The 21,876-nt window shown below is 38.9% G+C and overlaps 1 protein-coding gene across 5 annotated transcripts in view; it reads left to right on the top strand.

Moving 5' to 3' along the window:
* The window catches only part of LOC146475116 (uncharacterized), a 46,640-nt gene that overhangs the window by 16,596 nt on the left and 8,168 nt on the right, over nucleotides 1-21,876 (top strand). For 2 of the 5 annotated variants that reach the window (XM_085116079.1, XM_085116081.1), the window contains one exon: nucleotides 2,818-3,171. The exons of 1 other annotated variant lie outside the window; for it this stretch is intronic. In XM_085116079.1, coding sequence (XP_084972205.1) covers nucleotides 2,818-2,954 — 137 coding nt within the window. In that variant the 3' untranslated portion in view covers nucleotides 2,955-3,171. Of the gene's footprint in view, nucleotides 1-2,817; nucleotides 3,172-9,859; nucleotides 10,208-19,283; nucleotides 19,919-21,876 lie in introns of those variants that run through there. 2 more of the 5 variants (XM_085116077.1, XM_085116080.1) reach the window with 2 other exon arrangements.

Here is a 21,876-nt window from a genome sequence, read left to right as displayed (position 1 = left end):
ATTCGACTCGAATCGATCGATTCGTTTGCCCTTGCAGTCGACCCGTCTTATCGGAAGTCGATTCGCTTGCGGGCTGTGAGGGTGGGCTGAAAATTTCGACGATTCGACTCGAATCGCTCGAATTGATCGATTCGTTTCCCTTATAGTCGACCCGTCTTACCGGGAAAATAACAAAGAAGGCAGGTAGAAAAGCGTGTATATGGCAAAGGAAATATACGTCAATCTTGCTCGTTCTTAAAGCGTTTGCGCGAGAAAGAGCGTGGACACGAGAAAGGAATTATACATCAACTACATCAACCTTGCTCATTCTTAAAGCGTTTGCGCGAGAAAGAGCGTGTACACGAGAAAGAAAATATACATCAACCTTCCTCGTTCTTGGAGCATTTGCGCGAGAAAGAGCGTCGACACGAGAAATGAAATATACATCAACCTTCCTCGTTCTTAAAGCGTTTGCGCGAAAAAGGAAATATATATAAACATCCCGGAGAGAGCGAATATAGATGAACCTCCCTAAGAAAGAAAATATACATGAACATTCCTCGTTCTTAAAACCTGTTAAAACTAATAGCACTTTAGCCGTATTTTAACTAAGTGTCTAGCGAATCGACTTCCGGTAAGACGGGTCGACTGTAGGGCAAACGAATCGATCGATTCGAGTCGATTCGAGTCGAATCGTCGACATTTTCTGCCCTTCCTCATAGCACTTTAGCGTATTTTAACTAGGTGTCTAGCGAATCGACTTCCGGTAAGACGGGTCGACTGTAGGGCAAACGAATCGATCGATTCGTCGACATTTTCTGCGCTCCCTCATAGCACTTTAGCCGTATTTTAACTAAGTGTCTAGCGAATCGACTTCCGGTAAGACGTTTCGACTGTAGGGCAAACGAATCGATCGATTCGAATCGATTCGAGTCGAATCGTCGACATTTTCTGCCCTTCCTCATAGCACTTTAGCCGTATTTTAATCAAGTGTCTAGTGAATTGACTTCCGGTAAGACGGGTCGACTGTAGGGCAAACGAATCGATCGATTCGAGTCGATTCGAATCGTCGACATTTTCTGCCCTCCCTTATAGCTCTTTAGCCGTATTTTAACTAAGTGTCTAGCGAATCGACTTTCGGTAAGACGGGTCGACTGTAGGGCAAAAGAATCGATCGATTCGAGTCGATTCGAGTTGAATCGTCGACATTTTCTGCCCTCCCTCATAGCACTTTAGCCATATTTCAACAAAGTGTCTAGCGCAACGACTTCCAGTAAGACGGGTCGACTCTGGGGCACACGAATCGATCGATTCAAGTCGAATCGAGTCGAATCGTCGACATTTTCTACCCTCCCTCAAGGCTGGCTTGCCGTGTTTTACTAAAGTGTCTAGACAATCGACTTCCGGTTAGACGGCTCGACTACAAGGGCAAACAAATCGATCGATTCGAGTCGATTCGAGTCGAATCGTCGACATTTTCTACCCTCCCTCAATGCAGGCTTACCGTGTTTTACCTAAGTGTCTAGCCAATCGACTTCTGTTTAGACGGCTCGACTACAAGGGCAAACGAATCGATCGATTCGAGTCGAATAGAGTCGAATCGTCGACATTTTCTGCCCTTCCTCAAGACCGGCTTGCCGTGTTTTAACTAAGTGTCTATCCAATCGACTTCCGGTTAGACAGCTCGGCTACAAGGGCAAATGAATCGATCGATTCGAGTCGAATCGCCATAATCCTAGACGAATCGAGTCAGATTGGGTGTATTGGACAACCCTCCCCGTTATTGGATTGAATGGCCCCGTAAGCATATTTAAGTTTACTTTCATCGTTTAACCCAAAGATTTCTAAATCATTGGAAATATTCAAGATTCTAGTTAGTTGAAAATACTCGGAGTTAGTTGAGAGTTTGTTGAAATGCAGTTGCAAGATGGCATGTGCAGTTTTGACCGCTAGAAGCGGAGCAAGTCAAGATTGAAGTCGACTTGAGAAAACACAAAAATGTCAGCCAGAGTCTTTACAGCTTGGTCAAAACAAAACGAAAACTAAACGATTGGCTTTCAACATCAATTACCGCCTGTTTTGAACACAATTCATCAAAGCCATCAACACTTTGCGGAACTGTGAAATCATTCAGGGGGTGCATCTCTGTCAGTTTAATTTCAAACCATATTGCGCATGCAGATTTCGCACGGTGCAGTTTATCGTTTTGGTTGCCTGCTATCTGGAGATGGGGAAGAGGGAGGAGGGGAGGGGTGGGGGTTCCGCAGAAATTGGGTTGGCGTTTGTAGCGCGCTTCCTTAAAACGTTAATTTCATTTAAACCAAAGTGTTTAATTTTTTCCACCCTGTTTACATTAGGCCCTTAATACCCAAAGAAAGGCTTCAAATTTACGATGTTAATTAATGCACTTCTCTAGACACAAGGTAGTGCTTAATTAGAGCGGTTTTTATTTGAGTGTCGTTAAACCAAAAACTAAAGTAATTACGCTGGCCAATCTCAACAGACGCAAACACCGCAACGAACCAATCAGAAATCGAATCAGATATATGTAAACGACGCCAAACGAGGGAAAGCGCGTGCGAGCATGGCATGATTGGTTTTGGTTTTGCTGCTGATTGGTTGAGAAGGTGGCACTTGTCTTGCTGGCCAACTACTAAGCGAAGCAAAGCAAAACCAAAGCAATTTGTGAAATTACTTTCGACACTCAATTGAAATCCGCCGTACGTATGGGACAATAATTAGTTGTCTTAGAACCTGGAGTTGCACATTATGACATTGAAATTGAGAAATCCAATGCAGCACACTCATGATCACTCTCCATCTTTTTGCTTTCGTCAGGCCCACTGCCAATGCCTTCAAACATCCAGGAAAATTTGCCTGTTGCATTTGCGATGCTGGAGAAGTTGCCCGATAAGTGGAGATGTCATTTTTCCATTGGTCTTACGGAACCCGCATCAGAAGGCATTTTTGTGTAACGTAAAATTATGGCTGCCCTATACGAATTTATAATCCGTTGAATCTTCCAGTAAATAAAGTCAGTAAATCTCATTGAAATTACTCTTGTTTAAATCGTGATGTTATGTAAACAAGCGTATCTAGGAAACAAGCTGATCGGATAATCGTACAAGTATTTAATGTGGATCTCTGTCATTACATTGTCTGCATGGGTAAAAATAAAAATGGTTAATGCTTGGTAATGGTTCTTATTTACTGAAAGTTTTTACATAAAGTAACTGATATAACCGTTGGTGATAAAAGAAGGAAGACCGCAACAAGTCTAAACGTTTTTAATTTCTTGCTTGAACCCTACTGACTGCGAATGGATGAACCCCTGTTTGAAGTGTTGTACACAGAAAGTATCCTTTTACACTGTTTCACTTTGCAATAATTACAGTTGAGCCAGTCCGACAATCATCCAGATTCCGTTCAAATGGTGTTGAAAGTTACCTTCTCAAACTCATAAATAATTCATCAAGTAAAAACAAAGAAAATCACTACCGTGACCGTGGTATGGATATGTGATCCTAATTACCATAAAATTTCGCCAACTTTAGCCTTGAATTTCTCCAAGAATTATTGATCATTTGAGAAGCCATATCAAACACTCGAAAGTGTGTTTCATCAGATATCCAAACACCTCGAAATCGTTTAAAAAAACTCGGCTGGGCCTCGTTTTTTCAACTTATTTCTCAGTGTTTGGATATCTGATGAAACACACCTTCTCGTGTTTGATATATTACTTGAAATCTTGAAAGACTTACATAAGAAGTGATGTAGAAAAGAAATGCAAAACAAAAAATAACCCCTTTCGGTCTGCTGAACATGAACATTCGATAGTTTAAAAAAAAAACATTTCTGTCACGCAGAAAAGCTGCAGGCGATCTTTATTTTGCCATTTTTCTCCCCGACACAAGAAATTACGTACAGCCAAACCTAGTGTCCGCTTAATACAGGGTGTCCGCTGAAAACAGGGACCTTAGAATTCGCAAAGAGTCATATTAATATTCCTTAGTATTAAAGGACTTGAAAGAGTCAAATACCATTCCCGTGAACTGAAAGGTGTTTGGCAAACCGAAAACCAGATCGGTTTTATTCACCAACAGAAAAACCTATTGAACACCCAAACGAAATAACAGATCTTATGGAAGTAGTTGAGCGAGTCCCAAAGCTCATCGCCATGTGTTTATCCAAGCTTTAAAACGTCCAACTAACCCAGGAAAAACGACAATTACTAAAAAGTTGGTAAGCAAATCGATGGGTATCGTTTGGGGCTACCTATAGCTACCCTGCGAGCAGTGGTGTCTCCACCGGACGCTACACTACGAAAGAGTTTCTCTCCCTTTCGTAGCGTAGTGTCCGGTGGAGAAACCACTGCTCTCAGGGTAGCTGGGGTAGGAGCTACCCTCCGAGTACATTTTTCGAGGGAACTCGTTTTCATGTAACTGGTTAAGACAGAAATCGATGAAGGATTTGTATTGTGTAATTAGTTTTACAGACATGTTTCTAAGTACAAGAATTTCCTGTTTGCCACACAAATGTTTTGTCGGTGGGGTCACGTTTTACTAACTTGATCACTTTTTGTTAATCAGGCTGCCAACAGAGATAGTATTTCCTGTTTGTTAAGTGCCCACAAAGATGTGACGGATCTTTTTGTCGGCAAAGTGTTAGGTTAAATGACCAATAACGTGGACAAAAAACATGCATCATTTTTGCAGTTTCCCGTAATACAGGTTTTTAACAATAGAGAGGACCTTAAAAGTCAAGCTTAAGGTGTCCGCGTCCGCTTAATAGAGGTGTCCATTAAATACAGGTATTTTTTACAGTAAATGTGGGGCAAAAAGATGGGACTTCTGCTGCTGTCCGCTTAATAGACTGAATAGAGGGTGTCAGTTTAATATGGGGTCCGCTTAATACTCTGTTGACTCAATGCGGACGACGGATATTCAGTGCACCAGTCCATGACCATATTTGACAAGTGTTACAATGGGTAGAGAGACACTCAATATTTGGTGATCATTTGAGGTCAAGGATCATTTGCGACGTAGCACTCCATTCAACATCAATTCAACATCAATTTGCAGTGTTTTTTAGTGCTGAATCAAGTGCACTCTCAGTCCGCAACATGCAAAATGCTTACATAGCGTCCCATCTACGGATAGGCGGTGATAAATAATTGGATCCGAGGCCGGATGACGTACCTCTCATTGTATTTGTTCTGTTAAATTAAAACGTGATAACAATTTAAATTTAAATCGCTTGAAATGTCAGTTCTCACGGCTACTTTAAAAGGTTATTATATTAGAATTTTATTTTTTGTCCTGAGACAAAAGACCGACGTGAAAGAGACACTGAAAGTTTCATGACGTGATATACAACACCAAATTTAAATCTTCGTCAAAATTGGTGTAGGAGTTTGAAGGCTGTTATTTTTTTTTTAACCAAAAGACAAAGCCCGTTTGAAAAAGTTTCAAAATTTTCTTGTGTTCTAATCACACTTGTTTGCTGAGGAGATAAACACAGAGTCGGATTTGGTTGGAGAAAATTTGGCCACCAAAGGTGACGAACTTTATTTTCAAGATCTGCCAATATATAATAAACTAAATATCTCTTCAGAAAAAGGTGGGGGAAAAAACCGCCACCCACTAAGACAAGAAAGAGAAACACAGTAGGAAGTAATTCGCAGGCAGGCGGAAGGGGAGGTGGTGGAAAGATGATGAAAATTGGTTGAAACCAGCGATGTGAACGACGTGATGGTGAGCGATCGAAAGGGGGCGAGCACATGGAAAAGCGCCCCTAAGAATAATATAGTCCGGAACGCCCTAAATTCTGATTGGCTGGAAATAAGATAGGCTTGGACCCTGCCGCCTTGGCCTGCAAACCATTATGAAATGCCTTGACATAAAATCCCATTATGATGTCGTCATAAGGGTGTCTTTTAACTATTCAAGAAAACTCCTCTGTTTAAAGAAACAACTTTCATCTTGTTTTCTCGTTGCAAGATACTTACCTCTAATAACAATTTCAATGTCTTTGGCGCAGGACAAGGCCCCACTCCAAGCGATGGAGGAACATTCCGAATCAACTGATGACAAAGGTAAAGGAAATATGCAATAACTAACAATAGCACTTTCACGGAGATTTTGCTGTATTTATGTCTAAACTGTTCAAATATTTGACTTTGGACTGCTTCACAAACACGAAAACGCTCTTGGAGTATCGGGGAAAAGTATTGAATCAATATTGGGGAAAAGTATCGAATGATGATATCGGGGATGCGAGTCTCTGAGCAAGACTGAATAAACTAGAAAAAGGCTTTAGCCATTATTTCAAAGATACGTAGGAGGAACCTGAAACACTGGTTGCAATCCGTTTCCATCCTAACCATCTGCAGCCAAGGATAAATGATGCCAGCTTCTGTGGCTAGTAGGGTTATTGTTAGCAAAACTCTGAAACATTATTTTGAAGTTTACGTCTGTACAAATATCAGGTTTTGCTGTTCAAAGTGACACTAAAATTAGGCAACACTGCCCCTTTAAGAAGCAGTTAAGAAGCATAGTCGCAAAACAGATAGAGCAAGCGGTCAAATTTAAAGTAAAGAGATTTGCCGAAAGTCAAAAATTGTCGCTAAACGTTTGAGAAAAATTTTTGCTTGCAATATAGCGCGCGAACTTTGGCCACCACTGTCAACAAAACCTAAGAGACGCCTTTCTTTTCTACCCAAAACTGAAAATCGTTGATTTTTTTTGTCTTCATATGGTATCACGGAAATTTATAGCAATAAATTAATCTTGAAAATTCTATCTTAGGCAATTCTTGGGCAAAGTCTTTTTGCTAAAAATATTGAGCATACGTAGTTGTGCAGTGTCACATTCCTCAGGGGCAAATGAAAACGGATTTTACCGATTGAATGTTCTCTACTGAACAATAACTTTTTACCCTGTGACCGTCATGTTGATCTTGTGATCCAAACATGCAGGGGAACCGAACGAGAACTTACATTAATTCAAGAAAAACACGTCCAATTTTTCCTGTGTTCCCAGTTCGCTTTCTGGTCTTCTAAAAACATATTTGTGACGATGGCGATACCTGCTTACAGTGTCAAAACGCTGATTCATTGGAACACACTTTTTTGGAATGTCCCGTTAGCATTAAGTTCTATCAAAAAGTAATATCCTGGTTCAATGTATCAGAAAACACACAAATAAATTTGTCGAACGAGCAATTTCTATTTCAAAATTATACAATCTCGCCCACTGTGCACCGAAACCTGCGCCGCCAACTAGATTTGTTGCTTCTTTTCACAAAGAATATGCTACACATGAAGGTATTTAGAAAACTACACTTCTTTTAAAGTAAACATTAATTGTAAAAAGAAACCCATTCCTTTGGGAAACATGGAGAACAACATAACATAAACTGTAACTCGCCTCAAATGTTAGAAATGAGGTGTGCAAAATGTTCCTAGAAAACTTTCATTAAGTTTAGAGAACCGACGATCACACCCCATTTTGGCAGACAATTGTAGATTTGTTGCTTCTTTTCACAAAGAAATATTTATATGCATGCAAAATGACTGAGTCACACCCTAGCTTTTTGCAGTTTTTAACGAACCTAAATTTACAATGGAAAAGTGAGAATCTAAGATAACTTTCCTCTCTCTATAAATATATTTGCTACAAAGACCCCCTCTTTAGTTGTTTTAACTTACCTAAACGTTTTTTTTTTTTTCATTCATCTTGTATATTCATTTATTTATTTATTTATTTATTTATTTATTTATTTATTTATTTATTTATTTATTTATTTATTATATAATTATCTATCTTTTTGGCTTCTTTTTCTCTATTAAATGTATGTGTTCTGTTGTAAGCACTATAAATAATATAAGTTAAGTGAAATATTGTAAGATGTTGTAAGTATTGCGAACACTGTAAGTATTGTAACTTTGAAAGTACTATAAGTAGTGCGTAGTACAGTAAATGTTGTATTGTCTTAGGCTAATAATAATAATTAAAAAAAAGTGAAAAAAAAAAACATATTTGTGTCATTGGAATTGAGATTTTAATGACACATTTGCCCCTTCGAAAACGAAACTAATTAATTTTCCATCGATGCGAAATTTCGAGCAAATTTTTTGCCGAACAGAACTGTGGATTTCACTTCTTTACGACTAAATCCGAAATTCTGTGGCGATTAAGGCCGCTTCCGAAGCATAGTTAGATTTACTTCGATCGTTTAACCCAGATATTTCTAAATCATTGCAAATATTCAAGATTCTAGTTAGTTGAGAATAGTCGGAGTTCAGTAGTTGAGAGTTTGTTGAGTTGCAGTTGTAAGATGGCATGTGCAGTTTTGATTACTAGAAGTCGGGAGCAAGTCAACTCGACTCGGGAGTAAAATGGGAAAATGTCAGCCTGAGAGTCTTAACAGCTTGGTACCTCAAAACAAAACGCAAGTTCGCTGATCCCCTTTTAAACGATTCGCTCTTAACATCAAATGCGGTCGGTCTTAAAAAAATTCATCATTATTCATCAACCAACATTAATTATACGCTACGCTCTAATCTAAACATTCCTGAACTAGACTGAACGTATGTCTTGAAATTCGGAAACCCAGGTCTTGGCCTGTTCTAGTGGCAACATGGTATAGGCCACTCAATTCCTCAACTGAAAGTTTTGCTCACTTTGAATCACTCGTCGGTAAACTCGATACAGAAAATGCTGAATTATATTTACCTAATGGGCGATATGAATCGTAACTTAGCTACGTCTAATTTAGATCATAATGCTAATTTTCTACGTAACATTACTGATGTTTATGGCCTGCAGCAGCTCATCAATGATCCCACTCGTGGTAGTGACTTTTCCTGTACTTGAATTGATCTTATTTTCACTAATTGTCCTCAGAAGGTCAAACATTAGACAACTTTCTAAATAATAATTAGTCATTTAAGTGATTTATTTATTCATTTATTTTCCTATTTACTTCTTTTTCTCTTTGTTTAATTAATTCATTTTCTGTTGTTAACTTTCTTTTCCTTTTGAGCATGTAAACAACTATCCATGCTACCCACCTCGAATAGCCCTTGCTAATTGTGGGTAACTAATATTGTAAAAAGTGTCTTCTCTTATAATAAATTGCAATTGTTGTAGAAGGTTGTTTCCTCTGGTGTCACTCATAATTTCTTATATACCGCACATATCAAGTCTACTGGCGGTTTACAATTCTATGACATCCGAACTAGTAATCGGGAGGTCTTAGGTTTGACTGATAGGAACACTTGGATTTCTTTCTTCCGAGTATGCCTGTGTCACTTTCTAGAATAATAAATCATTCTCATTCACTCTCCAGGCTGGAAATATACCATCACATTTATTTCATATCCCACACGTTCGACATTCAAATCCTAGCAGTATGCAGGATGCCTGTCCCATGCACCTAGTTTAATGTCCTTAGCTCCAACGAGTCTCCTGTAGCTCGGTGGTAGAGCATCCGAACTAGTAATCGGAATGATAGGAGCACTCGGATTTCTTTTCAGTTTCCGAGTATGCATGTGTCATCATTCCCAATTCATTCCCATTCCCATTCATTTACCAGGCTGCAAATATACCCTCATATCCGACGCCAGAACGTGGGAAAACGCGTGCGAGATATGGGCGATTGGTTTTGCTGAGAGGGTGGCACGTGTTTTGCTGGCCAGTTACAGAGCGAAGTAAAGAAAAATCAAAGCAATTGCGAAATTACTTTCGACACTCAATTGAAATCCGCTCAGGACAATAATTAGTTGTCTTAGAACCTCAGGTAGCACACTATGACATTGAAATTGAAAAATCCAATGTAGCACACTCACGATCTCTCTCCATCTTTTTACTTTCGTCAGACCCACTGCCAATGCCTTCAAACATCCAGGAAAATTTGCCAGTTGCATTTGCGATGCCTGATAAGTGGAGATATCAATCTTACACTTTTCAGACAGATCGCACTAGCACTGAAACAGTACTTGGATAACGTAAAATTATGGCTGTCCTACAAGAGTTTATAATACGTTGAATCTTCCCGAAAATAAGTCAGTATATCTCATCGAAAAATTCTTGTGTAAATCGTCATGTTATGTAAACAAGCGTATCTAGGAAACAAGCTGACCGGATAATCGTACAAGTATTTTATGTGGATCTCTGTCATTACATTGTCTGCATGTGTAAAAATAAAAATTATTAATGCTTGGAAATGATTCATATTTACTGAAAGCCGTTTTTACATAAAGTAACTAACATAACCCTTATTGGTGATAAAAGAAGGAAGGCTAGAAGAGGTCTAAACATTTTAAATTTCTTGCTTGAACCCTACTGACTGCGAATGGATGAACCCCTGTTCTAACTCTTGTACACAGAAAGTATTCCTTTACTTTGCAATAATTGCAGTTGAGCCAGTCAGAATAATCCAGATTCCGTTCAAATGGTGTTGGAAGTTACCTTGAAGTCTTAAAGACTTTAAAAGAAGTGATGAAATGAAAAACAAAAAATGACCCCTTTCGGTCTGCTGAACACGAACATTCGATATTTAAAACAGTTCTGTCACACGATTGTTAATATATTAGTGGAGCTGCGCGCGCACCGAAGGCGCCCGCGCGGAGCCCCATTGTTAAGAAATTTTGATTAATATATTTTCAGATATGCAGGACGATCTGTATTAATTTACACGAAATCATTAATTTTTGAACAACGACTGCGGCTTGTTGGCGGAGTAGCTACAGTGACATTAGAGCCTCATCAGTGACAAGACCGACTTTAACTTGGATGAAGTCAGAGATACCTTAATATCTTTTTGGAAGATAGGTTTTTTTATTCAAAACTTAATCCATCTCATACACAATGAAACACGCGAACTGAAAGTATAGTGTGGGGCCATATCCGGGCAGTTAAATGTACTTCCACTCGTGGAAATTACAGCTGCCATGGGTGGGTGGGGACAGGGAAACTAAGCTAAACGTACGAATAATAAATGATCTGACACCACAGGCAGACCACCCTCTGTTTGTTTGGTGTAATTACTATTTGGAACTTGAGACCATGTTATAATTCACGCGACACGATCGGTAGAATTTTTTTATCGAGTGAATATATTTAAAGTCGCCTTTTCCATTTATGTTGAAAAAAAGTTTCCAGGAAATGTTGATTGAGTCACGCGTAGTGATTTTTTCCATTCCTAGCCGTAGAAACCTTTCTCTGGCGCGTTTACGGTTCAACAGTGTTGCCAGCCGAAGGTCGGTACTAGAGAGGGGGAGACAAAGCAGGCAAGAAGCCGCCGGCGACCGCTATAGATCGCTACTTCAAATCAAAATTGTCCCAAAAATTGATAACTTCTTTCCTTTTCTTCACCGGCCTCCGAGTTTCTACATATTTAACCATGTCGTGGCCGAGTATGGGCTTCATTCGTCAATTTCCCTTCGAGAAAAGCGGAGCACAAGTCCTCCAGGTTGGTTTCAAACTATATATGATCTGTAGCAAAGTTAGCGAATTCTAAGTCAGTAAATCTCATCGAAATTACTCTTGTTTAAATTGTGTTGTTACGTAAACTAGGAAACAAGCTGATCGGATAATCGTACAAGTATTTTATTTGGATCACTGTCGTTACATTGTCTGCATACGTAAAAATAAAAGTGGTTAATGCTTTGTAGTGGTTCAAATTTACTGAAAGTTAATTTTTACATAACAGTAACTGATGTAAGCCTTACTTGTGATAAAAGGAAGAAGACCGCAAGAAAATTTAGCGTTTGATATCTTGCTTGAACCGTAATGACGGCGAATGGATGAACACCTGTTCGAACGGGTGTGGACAAAACGTGGGGTAGACTATGCAGTGTAGGCCATGGCGGACGGCAACCGGAAGTTGATTTACGTTGTTTTACAATTTGGAAACTTAATTCCAAGCAGTGAGCAAACTTTTGTTTATAATCATTACTTAGGAGGTGAACAAGAGTTTTCTTCCTGTATTTGGTCTAGAAACATTTTAATTAAATGAGCTCCACCATAACATAAAATTGGCAGTGTTTTATTCCATCCAGATGTTCAGTGTAAATGGTTAAACTCTCTACCCTCGAGCTATTGTACACGTGACCATGAACTAGCCAATGAATAAACGCGCTGTGGAGGTAAAATCCTTTCAGTTACTTAACAATTGGACAAGGCGTACCGCTTTCACGGGGAAAGCCCGTATCATTGGCACTGATCCCAAATGTTCAGTGTAAATGATTGGACTCTCCGCCTTAGTGCAACTTTACATGTGACCATGAACTAGCCAATGAATGAGCGCACTCTGGAAGCAAAAACCTTCAGTTACGTAACAATTGGTTTTCCAAACAAGTTAAAGCATTTATTAGCATATCTAATAATTGCTGGACAACCCATAGTGGATGTGCTCTAAAACTTACAATGTTTTAACCGTTTTGGCGAGGGTTTTTTCAGTTCAATGTGGATACTATCTGAATTCCAAAAATCTACTCTGAAACATATTTTCAAAAACACACGAAGTTTCTTCTTATCATAGGAATGGCGTCAAGTATTTAGAAATTCATAGTCCATCACGTGAAGAATGCAAATTTTGTCAAGCGACTAATTAATAATTATACTGCCAAATAACGTGAAATTTCACCTGATCATTAGCCAACGAGGCCGTAGGCCGAGTTGAATAAAAACAGGGGGAATTCCGCAACATTGAGCAGGATAATTGTTTCATTACTCAATTCATTGATAACAAAGCAGAGTTCTTTTACAGAAAAGCTGGAACGATCTTTATTCTGCCATTTTTTCTCCCCCACACACGAAATTGCGCGCAGGATATCTGTTGACTCGTGTCGGACGACAAATTTTCATATCCCCAGTCCAGAACCATATTTTGGCAGGTGTTACAATGTGTTGAGTGACACGCAATATTTGGTGATCATTTGAGGTTAGGGAACATTTGCGACGCAACACTCCATTCAACATGAATTGACAATGTTTTCTAGTGCTGAATCAAGTTCACTCGCTGTCAGCAACATGAACAATGTTCACATGGCGTCTCATCTAGATAAGCGGTGATAAATACTTAGAACCGAGAACGGATCATGAACTTTTCATTGTATTTTTTCCGTTGCAAAATTATAACGTGATAACAATTTAAAGTAAATCAGTTGAAATGTCAGACCTCTCGACTACTTTAAAACATTGTTACATTTAAATTTTAGTTTTGTCCTAAGCCAGAATATCAACGTGAAATAGACACTGAAAGTTTCGTGACGTGATACACAACACCAAATTTAAACCTTCGTCAAACTTGGTGTAGGAGTTTGAAGGCTCTTCTTTTTCCACCAAAGAATAAAGTACGTTTCAAAAAGGTTTCAGAATGTTCTTGTGTTCTTATCACATGTTTCTTGGCGGTTTGGTGTTTATTTGATGGTACGATTTAGCTTGAATGAAAAGAGACGTTTGGGCACGCAACCGTGCGAGCTTAACCCTTGAAGGCCTAATTTTTTAATGAACAAATTCTCCCGTCTTGTCGCCATACTTTTCTTATAAAATAATTAGGTAGAAATTATTCAAATATCAAGAAAATCGCCTTGGGTGATAATATCCTTAATTCTCATGACCTCAGGGATGCAAAACCATTGAGTTACAAGGAGAAATTTGATGGTGAACACTGTTACGGCTTAAAGGGTTACTTAATCTGGGTCGATCTAAAAGAAACTGTGATCATGTTCTGGACATGTGAGGGGCACCCAACGACAGTTTTCTCTCAGATCCTTTGAAACGCTGTTTTAGGCTATCTGGAGCGCGTTTAAAGCTCTGTAGGTTCATTTTAGGCTGCGCTATAATATTTTTATCTGTTTGGTCATTCTAGGGTAACTTCAGTCTTCTCGAAATTACTAGGGCGTTTTTTTGTCCATTTCCCGAAAATCTTAGCTGACTTTTTTTTGGTATCTGAAACGACAATTCTATCAATCCGAAAACAGTAGGCCTTAAATTTCCCATATCACGAACGTTCGAGGTGAATAGAAGTACTGATCACAACATCACAAGCAAAACAACAGTGGGTCTCATGACATGGCAAATAGCACGAAATTTGACGTCACCAATGTACACATACTGTTCTAAATAACTTTTCTTGTTTGATTTAAAGTTCAAGCAGTAGTTTTCAGCTTGAAACAATCAACCAACACTGACGTTTTCTGCAGAGGGTAGTGCGTTGTGCTACAATGTCTATGACAGGCGAGGTACATAATGTTTGTTAATGTAAATACATTTAACTGTTCAAAACGTCTGCTCAGTTCATCTTCTTTTCTCGTTACAAGGTATTTACCTCTGATAAAATTTTCAATATTTCTTTTTGCGCAGGACAAGGCCCCACTTCAAGTGAACGCGGAGCATTCCGAATCAACTGATGACAAAGGTAAACGAAATATTATAGTTTCTCATCGCAAATGAATCGCTTTAAAAATTTGGATTGTACAGTGAAGAAAAACTTGACTTCATGGCCTCGGCGTTTTAGTACCTTAAAGGAAAGTAGCATGGGGAAAATAGTTCTTTCTCATCACCGACGAAAAACGTGGTTTAGAAAACAATTTTAAACTTCAGGATGCTCGAAAAACCGACGGCAACTTCATTAGTTCAGAGAGAACGGTCTCTGTTTCCTAAAATTTCTACGACCTGACATGTCAACCAGTAAATCTAAACAGATTAACGTATGGACCGAATTTGACGTGAGCAAAAATAATAAAAGAAAACATATTGGAAATATTTCTCTTGAATATTCCTTACTGGTTTTCTCGACTGATTACATAAGTAGAAATAAAGAGAGGAAATGGGAATAGAAGTGTTCGCCAGCCATGCCAAGGTAATAGCTAAGTTGTATCCCGAAATTAAACCGTCCAAAAATACCGTTAGTTGAAAGCCAATATTTCTCAAATCATCGATATTTAGTGTACGGTACAGTTACGTCCTGAAAGGTGGATACGCTGAATGGAGCCTTCTCCCTAGCACTTAATTTTTTAAGACTGTCAACTTTTTTTTCTGTAGATTTCCGCGCTTTTTCTTTAGTTTGCATTTGGTCTCTTCTTCTAGTTGTTTCACGACTATGCCTTTCTTATCCCGCAAGAAACACGACGTTGTTGGCCCTGAAGTGCAACTCACAAATTAAAGCCATTCCTGGTAACTAAACGGGCCTTAAAAGGGCACTATCCCGTAGATTTGCTGTATCTAGTCAGTCGGAACTGAAAGTTAACACGATTTACTCTTGGAGCAGCGGGGGCCAAAAAACATTAATAAATTCTCTGCAAAAGAATAAACCTTAAAAAAGTTTACCCAATTTTTTTTAAAATACATAAGAGAGACTTGGGAGCACTGTTTAATTTTTTCAAGTTGCAATCCATTTTCATCCTAACCATCAGCACCCAAGAATGAATGATACTAGTTTCTGTGCACTAATAGGGTTATTGGTAACAAAATTAAGCCATTCTTTTGACGTTTACGTCTGTACAAATATGTTTTTGGCTGTTCAAAGGGACACTGAAAATAGGTGACACCCTCTAAGAAACATTTATGAAGTCAGCATAGCCGCAAAACATGTACAGAACTCAAACGAAACAGGCATCTTTTCAGTCACTATCTATTTTTGTGTCCGGATGTTTGTCTTCGGAAAAAACATCTGGTACATTGGTTCTCCAATGTAATTGGTCAATGAAAATCATCCGATGTAAGTCACGTCAACCTCTTACTCCTTTGCTTTCCACACGCCTAGACGAATGACTTACAAACAAATTATCTTGACACTTCAGTCCTTCTGTGAAAGGTGTTTCTTGTATCGTTTAAAACTTAAAGTTTCATTAAACTACAACAAGTTCTTATAACATACATTTTTTTTAGTGTCGTCTCTCTCATAAAAAAAGAATTTAAAAGTTTTGTGAAAAATTTTGCTTGCTAATAAAGCGCATGCAAGCACTTTGGCCAACATTGTCAACAATACTTTTGCGGCGGCTTTCTTCTTTCCCAGAAATTTGAAATCGTTAATATTTTTTCATACGGTGGGTGAAATATTACCGGAAATCTATAGCAATAAAATGATCTTGAAAATCCACCTTACACAATTCTTGGGTAAAGTGTTTTCGCTGCAAATGTTGAGCATATGCAGTTTTGCTGTGTGTCACATTCCTGACACCTGAAAACGGATTTTACCAGATGTTCTCTACCGAAGAATGAGAAGATCTGAGTACGAGATTAACAGAATGCCTGCTGTGTATAGTTAGTTTGGAAATAGAATTTTCTTATTTGGTTGAGTTATTTTAGTGGTGTGACGTAATACCTTGTGACCGTCACGTTGATCTTGTGATCCAAACATGCAGGGGAACCAAACGAGAACTGACATTAATTCAAGCAAAATACGTCAAATTTTTTCTGTGTTCCCACGTCGTTTTCTGCCGGTCTTCTTAAGACATATTTGTGTAATTGGAATGGAGATTTAAGGGAAGTGTGTACCTTTAGGGGTGGCTTCAGTTTAACGGATTAGGCGCCTCTCAGTTACATCACAGATAACCAAATCCCTTTATCCAATTAAAGCTTTAATTGCTTTTCCAAGAAAATAAATTCCAAGCTTTTCCGCAAAAATGCAAGCTTGAAGGTCCAGATCGTCGTTCAAGGATTCCGACTCAATGCGATTTTCTAAGTTTGTTTTTTTTTTCTCCACGTCAGGGTCCCAAAAGCTTAAAAAAACGTGTCGGAGTTTTCCTTAATTCGATTGCGTTCAAAAGTTACAGAACATTTTTTAAAACTGCGAGAAACCATGCGGAGTTAACGCACGGAAATGGCTTTCAAGGATTTCGGAAAGAATTTTTAGAAATATCGAATTCCCCGTCATGTTTTTCTTGACTATATATTTTTCTTGCATCTGGCCAAATTTGACTGAAATCGGCCAAATCTGTGTTGAGTTGTAACTCTTGGAAGTGTCTCCTCCAAGCGAAAAGTAAAGTTTGAGAAAACAACGCTTGAAAAAAATTCTCGCTACACAAACAAGTCACTGCCCCTTATTTTAAGATCTTTACCTACTCTAAAGTGAATCTCAAAGCTATTGTCTTCTTTTATCTCGGTTTCGTACTCGAACAAACGCAAGTTCTACAACTAAATACATGGTTATTTGAAGTACGGGAAAGTGAGGGGTTCAAGACTATAGAAAGACCTTTCGCGCGATTATCGCAACGGGTAGTTACCTCGGCAGCAATACGCTGTCAATCAAAGTAAAATTTAACTTTCGGTGGAAATCGCGTACGTCCCAATTTCTCGCCAAATACTAGATCACTCTTTTTCGAAAATTATTTTTTTGTTTGTAAGAACTTACTGGAAGGTTTATTTCTCTGAAAAAGTTTTCTCTCTGAATGTACACTGCAACTTTAAGTTGAAGAACGTTTGAGAGACTCAAATTATATTTCCTGAATTTACTAGCTGTTGTTTGTTTCACGAAAAGTCCAGACCAATCTTTTTTTGGCATTTTTAACGTCACATTTGCCTCTATTTGTCCCTTCGAAACGAGAGGAATTAGGTTGCCATCGATAGGGGCAAACATTTTGCCGAACAAAACTGTGGCTTTTCATTTCTTTACGGCTAAATCCCAATTTCTGAGCCGATTAAGGCCGCTTCCGAACAGATATTCACCGAAATGAACCCTTGGGTGCACTTAATTCAAAGTCTAGGTTATCCTACATAAACGTTTTGTAGGTTGTCGTCTGTTTGGTTTATTATTTAGGTCTTTTAATTAGCCTTAGTTCTCGAAATAGACATGCTTGGAGTTCTTGCCGACCCATCATTGTATTTGAACATTCTGTTTTTTAAAAATTGTTGTTCTGCCTGAGATTTCATGGATACCCTTTATTGGATTGTTTTGCCGCGTAAGCATATTTAGGTTTACTTTCATCGTTTAACACAAAGATTTCTAAATCATTTTAAATATTCAGGATTCTATTTAGTTACTATCAGTTGAGAATACAGGCAGTTAGTTGACAGTTTGTTGAGATACCGTTGTAAGATGGCACGTGCAGTTTTGACCGCTAGAAGGGAGCAAGTCAAGATTGAAGTCGACTTGAGAAAACACAAATATGTCAGCCAGAGTCTTAACTGCTTGGTACCTCAAAACAAACGCGAGTTCGCTCATCCCCTTTTAAACGACTCGCTCTCAACATCAATTGCCGCCTGTTTTGAACACAATTTATCAAAGGCATCAACACTTTACGGAACTGTGAATTCATTCAGGGGGTGCATCTCTATCTGTTCAATTTCAAACCATATTGCGCATGCAGATTTCGCACGCTGCAGTTTATCGTTTTGGTTACCTGCTATCTGGAAATGGGGAAAAGGGAGGAGGGGAGGGGTGGGGGTTTCCTCAGAAATTGGGTTGGCGTTTGTAGCGCGCTTTCTTAAAACGTTAACTTCAGTCAAACCAAACTGTTTAATTTTTTCCACCCTGTTGACATTAGGCCCTTAATACCCCAAAAAAGGTTTCAAATTCACGATGTTAATTAATGCACTTCTCTAAACGCAAAGTAGTGCTACATAAGAGCAGTTTTCATTTGAGTGTCGTTCAACCAAAAACTAAAGTAATTACGCTGGCCAATCACAATAGACACAAACAGCGCAATGAACCAATCAGAAATCGAATCAAATATATGTAACGGAAGCCAAACGAGGGAAAGCGCGTGCGAGCAAGGCATGATTGGTTTTGGTTTTGCTGCTGATTGGTTGAGAAGGTGGCACGTGTTTTGCTGGCCAATCAGAGCGAAGTAAAGCAAAACCAAAGCAATTTGCGAAATTACTTTGGACACTCAATTGAAATCCGCTCTAACAGGACAATAATTAATTGACTTAGAACTTGGAGTCGCACATTATGACATTGAAATTGAGAAATCCAATGCAGCACACTCATGATCTCTCTCTCTCTCTCTCTCTCTCTCTCTCTCTCTCTCTCTCTCTCTCTCTCTCTCTCTCTCTCTCTCTCTCTCTCTCTCTCTCTCTCTCTCTCTCTCTCTCTCTCTCTCTCTCTCTCTCTCTCTCTCTCTCTCTCTCTCTCTCTCTCTCTCTCTCTCTCTCTCTCTCTCTCTCTCTCTCTCTCTCTCTCTCTCTCTCTCTCTCTCTCTCTCTCTCTCTCTCTCTCTCTCTCTCTCTCTCTCTCTCTCTCTCTCTCTCTCTCTCTCTCTCTCTCTCTCTCTCTCTCTCTCTCTCTCTCTCTCTCTCTCTCTCTCTCTCTCTCTCTCTCTCTCTCTCTCTTTCTTTTTTTGCTTTCGTCAGGCTCACTGCCAATGCCTTCAAAGATCAAGGAAAATTTGCCTGTTGCATTTGCTATGCTGGAGAAGGTGCCCGATAAGTGGAGATGTCATTTTTGCACTGCACTTACGGAGCGCGCAACGGAAGGCGTTTTTTTTATAACGTTAAATTATGGCCGCCCTCAGATACGAATTTATAATCCGTTGAATCTTCCAGTTCATTAAGTCGGTAAATCTCATTGAAATTACTCTTTTAATTGGGAGATCGATTGCAGATATCATGATTTTTGGCCAAAATTCACTAAATGTAAACTTTGAACACTGTGTTAATTAATTTCTCAGTCGCTTATTTAAAGAAATATTAATAGTGCATTCTGATAGTCTTTTAATGGAATTTTGTCATTATATCTTGGCTGCTATCAACCGAATAGCGTATTTCTGATTTTGATGGAGCTAGCGTGATACTGTCCCTTTAAATCGTGATGTTATGTAAACAAGGAAACTAGGAAACAAGCTGATCGGATAATCGTACAAGTATTTTATGTGGATCTCTGTCATTACATTGTCTGCATGCGTAAAAGTAAAAATGGTTAATGCTTGGTAGTGGTTCATATATACTGAAAGTTTTTACATAAAGTAACTGATATAACTGTTGGTTAAAAGAAGGAAGACCGCAACAAGTCTAAACGTTTTTAATTTCTTGCTTGAACCCTACTGACTACGAATGGATGAACCCCTGTTTGAAGTGTTGTACACAGAAAGTTGTACACAGAAAGTAGTATCAGTATCAGAAATTACAGTTGAGCCAGTCCGAGAATCATCCAAATTCCGTTCAAATGGTGTTGGAAGTTACCTTGAAATCTTGAAAGACTTACATAAGAAATGCAAAACAAAAAATAACCCCTTTTGGTCTGCTGAACATAAATGTTCGACATTAAAAAAAAAAAACAAAAAAAACAAAAACATTTCTGTCACGCAGAAAAGCTGCAGGCGATCTTTATTTTGCCATTTTTTCCCCGACACACGAAATTACGTACAGTCAAACCTAGTGTCCGCTTAATGCAGGGTGTCCGCTGAAAACAGGGACCTTAGAATTCGCAAAGGGTCATATTAATATTCCTTAGTATTAAAGGCCTTGAAAGAGTCAAATACCATTCTCGTGAACTGAAAGGTGTTTGGCAGACCGAAAACCAGCAGAAAAACCTACTGAACACCCAAACGAAATAACAGATCTTATGGAAGTAGTTGAGGGCGTCCCAAAGCTCATCGCCATGTGTTTATCCAAGCTTTATAGCGTCCAACAAAACCCAGGAAAAAAATGACAATTACTGGAAAGTAGGTAAGCAAATCGATGGGTATCGTTTGGAGCTACCTATAGCTACCCTGCGAGCAGTGGTTTCTCCACCGGACGCTACACTACGAAAGGGTTCTCTCCCTTTCGTAGTGTAGTTTCCGGTGGAGAAACCACTGCTCTCAGGGTACATGGGGTAGGAGTTACCCTCAGAGTACATTTTTCGAGGGAACCCGTTTTCATGTAACTGGTTAAGACAGAAATCGATGAAGGATTTGTATCATGTAATTAGTTTTACAGACATATCTCTAAGTACAAGAATTTCCTTTTTGCCACGCAAATGTTTTGTCGGTGAGGTCACGTATAACTAACTTGATCACTTTTTGTTAATCAGGCTGCCAACAGAGATAGTATTTTCTGTTTGTTAAGTGCCCACAAAGACGTGACGGATCTTTTTGTCGGCAAAGTGTTAAGTTAAATGACCAATTACGTGGACAAAAAACATGCATCCTTTTTGCTGTTTCCCGTAATACAGGTTTTTAACAATAGAGAGGACCTTAAAAGTCAAGCTTAAGGTGTCCGTTAAATACAGGTATTTTTTACAGTAAATAAGGGGCAAAAAGATGGGACTTCTGCTGCTTTCCGCTTAATAGACTGAATAGAGGGTGTCAGCTTAACAGCTTAATATGGGGTCCGCTTAAAGCTACCGTGTACCTTCAGAGAGAAAACTTTTGGATTTTCATTTCTTAGATAAAAATAAACTTCCCAGTAAGTTCTTACAAACAAAAAAAAGAATTTTCGAAAAAGAGTGAGTATTTGCCGAGAAATTGGGACGTAAGCGATCTCCACAAGAAGTTAAATTTTATTTTGAATGACAGCATATTGCTGCCGGTGTAACCACCCTTTGTGATATTTGCGCGAACGGTCTTTCTATAGTCTTGAATCCCTCACGTTCTCGCACTTCGAATATCCTGTATTTAGTGGAAGAACTTGCGTTTGTTCGAGTACGACACCGACATAAAAGAAGACAAAAGCTACACTTTAAAGTAGGTAAAGGTCTTAAAATCTTAGAGCGAAGCGAATATTTGGAGACGCGCTTGTTAATGTTTCAATTCGCCAGTCCGTGAATCGCGCTTCATGAGCTTCCTTCTTTTATTTGCGGCTGAACTTTATCAAATCACTTGTGTTCGGGTGCGTAAAACTTACAAGTTTCGGCAAGCGGAAACAAAACAAAAACGCAATTGAAAAATAACGCTAAGGCCCGGTTCAGACGCCGTACTTCACATGAGCCGAATCGAATTCGAATTTAGACCGACCCAAATTAATT

This window comes from Pavona decussata, unplaced genomic scaffold (genome assembly GCF_977016875.1).
Source record: "Pavona decussata unplaced genomic scaffold, jaPavDecu1.1 SCAFFOLD_85, whole genome shotgun sequence".
Classification (NCBI taxonomy): domain Eukaryota; kingdom Metazoa; phylum Cnidaria; class Anthozoa; order Scleractinia; family Agariciidae; genus Pavona; species Pavona decussata.
Note: the sequence above shows the minus strand (reverse complement) of the source record. Positions and strands in the feature narration are given on the sequence as shown.